We start from the raw sequence: 10,739 nt of genomic DNA, 5'->3' as shown, positions 1-10,739 counted from the left end.
CGGGGCCTGACCGGTGTTTGCCGCCCCCCTCCGCCCAGGGACGCGTCCGAACGAAGACGGTGAAGAAGGCCGCCCGGGTGATCATCGAGAAGTACTACACCCGCCTGGGGAACGACTTCCACACCAACAAGCGGGTGTGCGAGGAGATCGCCATCATCCCCAGCAAGAAGCTGCGCAACAAGATCGCGGGGTGAGGGGCGGACACGGGTGGGGGGGGGACACGGACACGGGTGGGTGACACACGGGTGGGAGCGGCCGCCGCGAACCTGCATTCGAAAGTGATCGCGGCCTCGCCCGTGGCCCGGTCATCGATAGTGCAGGGAGAGGAACGCCGAGAGCTTTCCCGTGTTTGGGGGGGACCGTCCCCTCCCTCCCAAACCCTGTCGCTGTCGGACACTTCGCCGTCCCTGACGTGCCGCGGAGGTGGTGGGACGGCACCGGGGATGGTGGTGGAACATCACTAGGGCTGGTGGCTAGGCATCACCACGCTTGGTGGTGGGACATCGCTGGGGCCGGTGGTGGGACAACACTGGGCTTGGTGATAGGACGTTGCTGGGGTCGGTGGTGGGACAATGCCAGGGTTGCGGGCGGGGGCTCTTTTCCTCAGCCACGTGCGATTTTGGGAGGGTGAGAGGGGAGTAGGGAGACCTGGGCTGTGGGAGTGTGGGGAAGCGCTGGATGGTCCTGTGTGTCCCCCGCAGGTATGTCACCCACCTGATGAAGCGTATTCAGAGGGGACCCGTCCGCGGCATCTCCATCAAACTGCAGGAGGAGGAGAGGGAGAGGAGGGACAACTACGTCCCCGAGGTGAGGCTCTGGCTGCGCTCGAGTGCCTGTCCGTCATGCCTCGAGGCATCTTCCATACCAGTGGCCCCAAATTTCTTTGAAATGAAAGCTCAGCCAGGAGGAGCTGAGGAGGGTTTGGGTCAGGGATGGCTGAGGCGGATTTTGGCCACACATCGGGGTGCTTCCTCCAAAACCGCTGCCTGGGGTGGGAGGAGCAGCTGACTTCTTGCGTTTGACTCTGCTGATGGTTGGCAGATAATATCTCTTCTCGATTTTCCTAACTTAAAATGAGGGGGAAAAAAAGAAAAAAAACTCCATGGGATGCAGGAGGATATTTCAGAGTGGCTTAAAACCTGCTGTACAGCAGATGTCGCTGAAGAGAGGGAATGGGTGAAGCCACCTCTCCTCTTGAACCTGCATTCGCAAGGGATTGAGATGTCATCCCTGACCTCCCTGGAGGTGGTGGTGCAGTGAGAGGAGCTCTGAAAGCGTTTCCTGTGTTGGGTGGGTTCAATCCCATCCCTCCCAAACCCTGTAACCTTCAGGCACTGTGCGTCCCACCCCTCGTCCAAGCTACTGGTAGAGCTGCTGGTTTCTGTGCTGCCACCTCAGCTCTCCCAAATTGTCGGTGCCAGGGTTTGTTTACGTGGAATGTTATTTTAGCGATGATCTGGAAGGAAGAAGTAGGATGTCACGGAAGCTCGGCAGTGCAGTAAGGCGGGTTGGCACTGTTCCACCTGTGTCTGGAGATCTGCCTCGGGAGTGCCCTCCCTGCTTTTCCACCTTGGTTTCTTAGCCCAGGGTGAGGTGACAGAGCTCCGTGTGAGGGTCCAGGGCTCAGTTTCACTCCCTCGCTTCCGAAAGCTAGAAATGAGGCGTGAAACCCTGGCAGCTCCGTGCAGATCCTCTCACAGGTGCCTCAACGCCCCAGATTTATTTGTCAGCACAGTGCTGACCTGCATGGCTGATGTCGGGGGTTTGGAGGAACTGGCTGGGGCAATTGTCCATGTGTTTTACATAGTGACCTTCCAGTTGAGTTTTGAAGGCAGGATAAGGTGGTGCTGGTGGGAAAGGTCACCCCTGCAGGGACCCTGAGCAAGGAAGGAGCCTCTGTGCTGTAGCTGTCAGTGCAGCATTAGCTGAACGGGCATCATTCAGGGTTTCTTCCAAAAACCCTTCCCCCCTCTTGGGGAAGGGCGCATGTGGAGATGGAGGTTTGGGATCCAGAGAGGGTTAGAGGAGGTTGCTCTGGGTTTAAAGAGCAGGAGGCCTCACGTCCTGGAGTGGGACAGCCCGGACGGTCACTCGGCATTGCTGTCTGGCACTGCAGTGGTCAGGCTCTGGCCTTGGGGACTTGTGTCACGAGATGAGTGCGAGTGTTGGTGGTGACCACTGAGACTGGTGCAGTTGTGGACCCAACACCATCTCCTCTCGGCAGCCTTGGCGTGGAGCTGGTTAGGCCTCAAGTTTCCAAAGTCTTGCTCAAAACAGGCTCTTCTCCCTCTGCGAGGCCTCTCTGCTGCGCGGTGCCCTCTCGTCGTGTTCTGGCAGGAGAGCTGGACGCTGTCTGGGGCCTCCTGGCTTGTTGCCGTTCCCCACGATGGGCAGAGAGATCTCGTTTGTGTGGAAACAAGATCTGGGCATCACTGGTTGGGGGGAGCTGGGGGAAGGATCTGGTCCCTTCCAGCAGCCCCCTTGCGGTGGGATGGGACTGGAGTGGGGGTGTGGGGACACACCAGGGGCTGCGAGGCCTCATCAAACGGGGTCTGTCTCTCCCCAGGTCTCTGCCCTCGACCAGGAGATCATCGAAGTGGACCCGGACACCAAGGAAATGCTGAAGCTCCTGGTGAGTGGCCCCAGCTGTCCCCCTGCCTGGGTGGTGACATGTCCCCGGCAGCGCTCCTGCTGCCCTGAGGGGCTTGATGGTGTCTGCTGAAGGCTTTGACGCTCTGGTCACACAGCGGGTGCTGACGTGAGGGCCCCCTCCTCAGCTCTCACTGGGTGGAGGTGGATGTGGGTTTGCCCCCCAAAAGACCAGATTCCCCCCACCAAGGAGCTGATCTCTGTAGCGGGGTGGTCGTCTCCCCTTCTTTCTGGAGATGTGAATCCACCCTTCATGCTACCACAGCACCTTCACACTCCTCCCGGGAGGAATCTGCCTCCGCCCTCGGCAGGGTCGGGCGCGGATGGTGGGCAGGGCGGCGTGACCCACCCCGATCCCGTGCTCTTTTTCAGGACTTCGGCAGCCTGTCCAACCTGCAGGTGACGCAGCCCACGGTGGGGATGAACTTCAAAACGCCCCGAGGAGCGCTCTGAGTCGGTCGCTGTATGTCACTTTTCCAATAAACGTGGGGAAACCATCTCAGCCTGCCTGGTCTTTGGAAGCCTGCGTCCCCCGGGATGAGGAGGGAGGGCTGGTTCCTCAGGGCGCCGCGTCCCAAATACAGGTGTCCAGGGCTTCAGGGGGGGAGGAGGACTCGACACCTTCATGTTTCCTGGCATCTATTTGGGTTCTTTCCTGGCTGTTTAGGGTGTGAGGTGCAAAGCTGTTATTTTACAGCCTCTCCTGCGGTGGTGGTTACCAGAGCTCCTCACCCCTGCCACTTCCCGGTTTTGCCTGTGCCAGAATAAAAGTTGCTTTTTATAACCACATTGGTTGCTTTTAAGTACTTAAATGAAACAAAAAAGCCTCGTCGATGGTTTTCTTTGTATGAGGGGAGCGAAGTGGGCTGAGCAGAGTGCTGTGTTGGGGTGGAAGCTCCCCTGTGGAGATGGACCCTGGTGAGGCTTCTGCTGTCTCAGCGAGACACTCCGTCCAACGATTTTCCCCAGGCTGCAACAGGCATGGAAGAATTTTGGGGTTCACCCCTCAAAACTCCTGTCCTGCTGTGCAGAGCAGAGGCATTGCTTGGAGGCAGAGGAGATCTACAGGTCTTCTTCCACCTCGGCTGGTGGCATCCCCCAGCGCCTGACCTGCGGGCAGGGCTCCTGGGGGAGGTTCCTGGGGTTTTCCCTCCCCATCTTGCATGACTGGCTCCAGCACGACATGGGGGTTTCTCAGGGGAAGTCTGGGTGTGCTCAATGCTGCTGCAAACCCATGGAGGTCCCCTTGTGGCCGGGAGATGCTGTCCTGTCCTGTCCTGCCAGCCCCACCACGGCGCTGGCTCCCACCGGTGAGTCAGTACCATGGGTGGGTGAGGCTGTGCCATGGTGTGACCTCCCCGTGTCCCGACAAGGAAAACTCCTGTTCACAGCCACATCTTAAACCCCCCCCGGGTACAAATCAAAAGACAAAGGATTTGCATTTTGGGGAGAAATGTCTATATTTGGAATTTCTTTTAAATAGTTACTTAAAGAAGAAAATGGTTACAGTGAGTGTAGCCAGGTACTTAAATACACATTGAAGGTGCTGAGCTGCAGTCAGGATAAGCCAAGCAGGGGAATTTATAAATTCCCCGCGTGCCGCGGAGACTTAACTCAGAATTTGCGGCTCGATGCCACCAATCTCTTCACTATTTAACTTAAAACACAGGGAGAAGGCAGACTGACGGTTAAAATAACTGTCGACCTGCAGAAGGGAGTGACCAAGGGCGCAGCCGAGCATCTAACTACGGGGTTGAATTTCCAAACACGACCGATGCAAACGGCCACCCGCTACTTACAATTTTCTCTTCATCCGAGCCTTCAGGTCGGAGTAAATGTTAATTTCGTCCTCAACCCAGTACACCGTGTAGCCCGAGGTGCCGGGAATGAAATCGCGGAGCTCTCCGACGTATTTCTTCATGTCGCGAGCGGAGGTGTAGCCTACGAAGGGAAAGTGCGCATCTCACCGGGGGGAGCTGCCCTCTTCTCCCACGCAACAAGGGCAACGGAAAACGCACAGTGCGAAGGGGAATGGAGCGATCCCGGTCGCACCCTCAGCCTTTCCGATGCTGTAAGTGCCGTGAGGACTCAAGGAGCGCACGGGGCGTCCCTGCTTCACCCACAGTCATTTTCAGGCGTGTTTTACACTCCTTAAAAAGTTTACCAATGCCAAACGTTACCTGTGACCATGTTATTCAGCGGGTATTCCTGGAGGGCACGGCATGGAAATTCCTCCTGGGCTCTGGAGCCTGTTTCTTCTTCGCTGCTGTATCAGGGGCGGGGAAAAATCTGTGCGTTATTCCCTATGTATTGGGGATCTCTTGAAATTTGGGGGGGGCGCATCCCAATCCTACTGCCAAGGGCAGGAAAATACCTTTCGGCCAGGTCGAGCAGGTCCTCCTCCGCTTCTTCCTCGCGGTCTTTTCTTGTCGTCTCCGGTTCATCCATCAGATTTTGATTGGGCTGCGAGTATCAACACGGGAATTGAGTTAAAATTACGCCCTGGGTACCCCGCAAAATGCTAGAGACCAAGTCTGGGAGAGCATTATTGTCAGGACTTGTGATTTCAGGCCAAATTTATAATACAATTTTAAATCTAACCATGTTTTCGCTTCAAAAGTACTGAGAAGTTGCTTTGAGAACAGGGCGGGCAACATCTCGGAGCTACACAGGGAAGGAAAACGCTGCACGGAAGTGCTGAGCTCAGACCTTGGTGATTGGCATTCCCAGAAGGACGTGCCGGGGAGGCTGGACGCCCAAGGGAGGAAAGAAATCCCTCCTGCGCATCCTGCACTCAATCCTGTGCTGTCCCTCCCCTGGGATGGACACACAGCGCAGCAAAACCAAGAATATTTGATCTCGTATTTGGGCTGAGGGTCTGGGATGATACCCAGGCTCCCTGGAGTTCATACAACCAATTTTTTTCTTAAGCTACGCCTCCTGTAGGATGTATTTCTCATCTTACCTGTTCTGCAAGGGAATCGTCCGCCTGCTCCCAAATAAAACTACCGATTTGCCTTCTGATTTCTGCCATGAACGAAAAAAAATAAACGACTGGGAGAACAACAAATAACGAGACCGGGCAGCAGTCGCTGGAGCTCACTGCACAGCGCTGCGCACTGACACAATAATAAAAAACGGAGCTTTAGTTCCTCTCTCCCTGGGGAGGAAGAATCGCTCCCAGCAGAAGGAGAATCCCTTAGAGCAGAAGTAACTTGAGGTTCTGGTTTGCACCCCCAAAAGGCTGCACTCACAAGGGAACAAAACCCTGATGGTTTGGGGGATTTTTTTTTTTGTCCCCTCACCTTCTTGCAGGCAGGCGGGTGGCAGGACGAAGTGGCCCAGAACCACTGGTGGCTTCGCTGCCACGCCGGTGCTCACCCACGCAGAGAGGTAACGGGAGTGAAAGACGGTAGCTCTGCCCTCCAAGTAATCGAGGCTCTCATGTATTCTGGAAGAGAAAAAGACAGCCGTTTTCCAAACCTGGTAAAAAAAAAAAAAAATATAGAGGGATATTGTCTTTAAAACTGACCTGCTCTGATATTTTTGCCAAAAGCACCTAATTTTCTATAATTTTCTAACCATGAGACTCTACCAGCAACATCCCGTTACGGTCCCAGCTGCCGGCACCTCCTGAGAGCAGCCTGGAGGAAGGACACCAGGGACCAGCTAAACTCATATTTTCAGGGGCTCTGCTCTCGAGATGAGATTGGTTCTTCAGGGAGGGGAAGGGGGGGAAATGGGATTTTTATTTATTCTTAACCCCGCTGGTCCCTGCTTAGGCTTACGGCGTGGTCCCCAGACAGCAGCGGCACTACAGGTGAGGGAGGAAGTGTGGGTGGAGGATGCTCAAGCACTCACCGTCCTCCTTAGAGGGGAATTAAATTTTGTTTGCCACGTTCAAGGGTATGGATAATTATTATATTTTTCCCAAGAAATAATCTGAATATATATAATATATATGTAATTATATAGTTAATATATTAATTATATTAATTATCTATTTTATAATTGATAATAATTATAGTAATTATTATTATAATATTATTGCGTTGCTCCCTGGGGGAGCAACACAATACCGGTGGGATGCTGTGGTGGAAGGAAGGTTGTTACTCCGGATTTCTTGGGATTCCCCTTCCACAGCTGGCGTGGGTGGCTGAAGGATGACAAAAATCTAAGCCGGTTTTAAGCAATCATGCATTAAAAGAAGCTGCTTAGTCCAGCCCGGCAAAGCCAGCGAGAAAACATTGCGAGTCCCTTTCACATAAATATGTTTACATGATATTGAATATATATAAATACTCGCTCGCTGGAGAAAGACCCTGAATAGCCTTTCCTTATATTGTACAAATTTTCTTGAGCTCTCTGATTTTTTTTATATTAAGCAAGCAGAAGGATAATAGCAATTCAGCCCTTTTCCAGCCATTTTTACCCCCACGCTCACTTTCAGAGTGAACGCGCGCTGACTTTTTTGCACCTGGTATCTCGGGGATGGTGTCGCCTCTATTTTAGTTTTCCAGTAGATCAATTCAAAAGTAACAAGGAAACCAGCGCAATTAGTTTAATTTACATCGGAATCAAGCCAGCCTAACATGTGGATGCTTTTTGCAGCCGTTCTGTTTTGTCTAGGTACAGTGTAGCATGGGTGTGAGTTTTCAGACCCCACTTTAAAAACACCACTCTGACTTTTCAAGGATATCGGCACCCATTAAATAGTTTACGTTAAATACATTAAAACCATTATCTACGCCTTCATCGATCTTTGGCTCTCTACAGACATTGTGTGGAGAGGGCTCAACGTGAGTGTGAAGCGGTGCCACAGCCTCCCAAGCAAGGTGACATGGCTGGGGGGACACAGCCCACCTGCGGGTGTCCGGGTGGGCGGCATCACTGCTGAAGAGGTAGTCGGCATCCCGCCGGTGAGCGAGCACCCCGCCGCCGGCCACTGCGGGGACAAGAGGGGGTGAGGAGGAAGGTGGACACCCCAACTGGTCCCCACCTCGGAGTGGTGCAGCATGGGGACAGCTGCCCAGGCTGGTTGTGGACCCCGAAGTGGGAGCTGTGATGGCCCCCCCCCATGGCTGTGGGTCTCTCCTCACCCCATGGAGGGCTCTTCTGGCCTTTTCTTCAGTCTGGGGGCACCGTGCCCTGCCCTGGCGCTTGGGGGGACCTGCCAAACCCATGCTCTGCCTTGCTGTGGAGGGCTCAGCCCTGCTCTGCCCCAACAAGGGGTGACAGGGCCGTGTCCCCACTGCTCTGCCCCACTGAGGGGTGACGGGGCCGTGTCCCCACTGGGGGGTGACCGGGCTGTGCTGCCATTGCTCTGCCCCACTGAGGGGTGATGGGGCTGTGTCCCCAACAAGGGCCCGTGCCACCATTGCTCTGTCCCACTGAGGGGTGAGGGGACCATGGTCCCACAGCTCTGCCCTATTGAAGGGTGACGGGGCCGTGTCCCCATGTCTGCTCTTTCACGATAGGTGTTTATAGTGCCTGGCACAAAGGACCCTAGATGTAATTACAGCCTCTTGAAGCAAAAGTAGGAAGTGATGATTTTTATATTTTTTTTTTTTTTATAGTTTCCCCCTGCCTCTTTACGGTTTTCAAATCTTCAGTGGGGGTTCTGAGACCGTAGTTCATGTTTCAGGGTGTCGAATCATTGTTACTTTTACTTTGATACTTTTAATGAACTATAGCTGTTAGTGAGAAAAAAAAAAAAACAACCGCAGTCAGCCCTTCTTTAAGGGTAAAACGGTCAGTTGTGCTGGTCTTAACTAACTGGTATTAAGTATTTTTAATTTTTTTCCCCACATGCCTTCCAACAGTATGTGACCTTGTGTTTTGCACCGAATTTTGAGGTGCAGCTGGGAGATGAACGTTGAAATCATCCTTTCTTGACAAAAGAAGAGTTTGGGAGAGAGATGTGGGGGAGGAGGAGGAAAAGGAGGAGGAGGAGCCCTGAGGGGCGGTGGGAGATGGCTGAGGGGAGGCGGGAAGACCCTGAGGGGCGGCAGTGGCGGGAAAACGCTGAGGGGCGGCGGGCGCTGAGGGGAGGCATTGGCGGGAAAACGCTGAGGGGCGGTGGAGGAACGCTGAGGGGAGGCGCGGTGGCCGTGGCCATTTACAGGGCTGGCCGCCGTTCCCCCTATCCCCCGCCATGTCGTTCAAGCACCGGCCGGTGAAGCCGTACAGGTTTCCGAGCGGCCCCGATGAGGTCCGCGCTCAGCGCCCCAAAAATGGCTGCGGGGGAGCCACAGCCACGCCAGGAGTTGGGCTGTCCCAGGGCGTGTGGACGCTCAACTTCCTCTGGAAACCTTCCACGGCTCTGACCCACTTGTGTCACCCCTGGAAAGGAGATGGGATGAGCTGATGGAATGGAGGAGACAGCAGCTATGGCTGTGCCCAGGAGAAGGCAGATGGGCTCAGTCCCCTCCACTCCTGCCGTCACCCTGCACCATCTCCTGAATCCCTTCCAGCTTCTGCAGGAAGGTGAAGCAAAAGCCTTCACACTATGGCACCCTTTGCTGCCCGGTCCCAACTCCTTCCCTTTGTTCCATGGGAGGGGAACGCGCTCCCCTGGAGATGCTCTGTATTCATTGTCTCTGTAGGTGGTGGCAAAAGAGGAGGCAGTGAGAAGACAACAGTGTCTCCTTGCCCGGATTTCATGCCGTCTGCCGGATCAGAGCCCAGAGCTGCCCGCCGGACCCCATCCTCTTCGGACAGTGCGTGCTTTGTGCTGAGGAGGGAACAAACCATCCTGCCAGGCGGTGTGTGATCACCAAACCTGGTAAATATGGGACAAGTCCAGCCCAGCAGAACATGCAGGTGAGACACAACCACATAAGGGCTCAACCTGGTCTCCTCCACACTCGGGTTTTCTGCACATCCCGGGAGAAAGATTGCCTAGTGCATATAGCTAAGCAAAGCTTAGGTATATGCCCCAAAAGTTCAAGCTAGGTGTCAGCAGTACTGAAAAGTGATACTGAAACCCCATGTCTTTGATTCTTACTCATTTTTAATCAAGTTTTCACACAAGCTGAAGAATTATTTCTGCTCGCACTCGCCATCCCACAAAGGGCTTGGTAATGGTGTCATGTTAAAGGAGGAAAAGGTAAGGAGACGTGTTAGGTCACATTTAACTGCTGTGTGGTGCAGGTAAGCTCAGCTTAATTGAGCTGAAATGGGCCAACCTGCGACAAGCAGCCGGGGCTGGCCCAGGGCTGTGCAACCTTCCTCTTGCAGAAACCACATGAATGTTTTGGTGAAAACACGCTGTGGATATCTGCCTTTACCCACCTCGCTGTGGTTTGCTTGATGGAGATTTGCTTGCTGGAGAGAGAGGAGATGGCAAATGCATGCCCACAGAGCTGGAGCTGTGGCTGCAGACCTGGGACTGGATGTGGTGGGGTTCTTTCGCTTGGTTCCACTTTTTTCGGAGCATGTCTGTATTCAGCCGTGTGTCTTGGATTATTTTCCCCTCCTCTTCCACCCATTCCTTCAGCTTTTCTCCCTACTATACTGGAACTGGTGAAGCTTTAAAAACTCCAAAGAGATGTGACATTGAAGAAATTGGTCTTCAAAAAAGTTCTCCTAAGTTGTTCTTCTAGAAGTTATTCTCCTAAAAAACACTCATATTTGGTTGACTCAGGAAATAGTTTGCTCGCAGCAAAATTGCTTGTATTTCATAAAGCACAAATGAGGTTTGTTTCATGTTTCAAACTTGCCAAAATATCCCTCAACAACTCCATCTCCTGGGAACTTTCGCTGAAAAGCCAGTAGCTCCATCCCAGGCACCTTTGGATATTCCTCAAAATTGCGTGATAAAACAGATGAGGTTTTTCTAGATATGGTCCTGATGTTAATCAAAATTAGCCAGCCTCTGGCATTGGCATGCATTGTTCTCCCCTGGAGGGGGGATTTTTGAGTAAGCCGTCAAAATATTTCCTAAGTAAAACCACAAAAACCCCACAGATGCAATCAGGGCAAAAACTTGCCTGGTGCAGGAAGATGTTGATGGAAGTTTCCTTTGGAGATGCGGTCATCTCACATTGCCTGTGTCGCAGTGTCTTCAGCTTCTGCAGTTGACTTCACTC

At 53.4% G+C, this 10,739-nt stretch overlaps 2 protein-coding genes across 2 annotated transcripts; one reads left to right on the top strand and one right to left on the bottom strand.

Moving 5' to 3' along the window:
• Positions 1–17: 17 nt before the first annotated feature.
• Positions 18–3,146, top strand: RPS17 (ribosomal protein S17; the record flags this gene model as incomplete). The annotated part of the gene is made up of 4 exons (XM_009895567.1): positions 18–190; positions 702–807; positions 2,567–2,632; positions 3,022–3,146. Coding segments are annotated over 4 exons (426 nt in total), but the record flags the coding sequence as incomplete, so codon positions are not given.
• A 1,298-nt stretch (positions 3,147–4,444) lies between these two features.
• Positions 4,445–8,805, bottom strand: LOC104295777 (chromosome unknown open reading frame, human C15orf43). Its single transcript, XM_009895566.1, has 7 exons — positions 8,772–8,805; positions 7,513–7,594; positions 5,955–6,100; positions 5,615–5,676; positions 5,024–5,112; positions 4,830–4,915; positions 4,445–4,590 (listed from the first exon to the last, which is right to left on the bottom strand). Exons 1-7 carry the CDS (start codon positions 8,803–8,805, stop codon positions 4,445–4,447), a joined length of 645 nt encoding a protein of 214 aa, XP_009893868.1.
• Between the last annotated feature and the right edge of the window lie 1,934 nt (positions 8,806–10,739).

This window comes from Charadrius vociferus, unplaced genomic scaffold (assembly GCF_000708025.1).
Source record: "Charadrius vociferus isolate BGI_N301 unplaced genomic scaffold, ASM70802v2 scaffold132, whole genome shotgun sequence".
NCBI lineage: Eukaryota > Metazoa > Chordata > Aves > Charadriiformes > Charadriidae > Charadrius > Charadrius vociferus.
This window is presented reverse-complemented; position numbering and strand designations above follow the sequence as displayed.

Excerpts from the sequence above, each read along its gene's own strand:
- LOC104295777 (XM_009895566.1), bottom strand. The coding sequence starts at position 8,805 with ATGGCGGGGGATAGGGGGAACGGCGGCCAGCCCT. Across the intron at positions 6,101-7,512 it reads GCCCACCCGGACACCCGCAG|AATACATGAGAGCCTCGATT; the intron begins GTGGGCTGTGTC and ends TTTCTCTTCCAG. Across the intron at positions 5,113-5,614 it reads ACGATTCCCTTGCAGAACAG|CCCAATCAAAATCTGATGGA; the intron begins GTAAGATGAGAA and ends TGATACTCGCAG.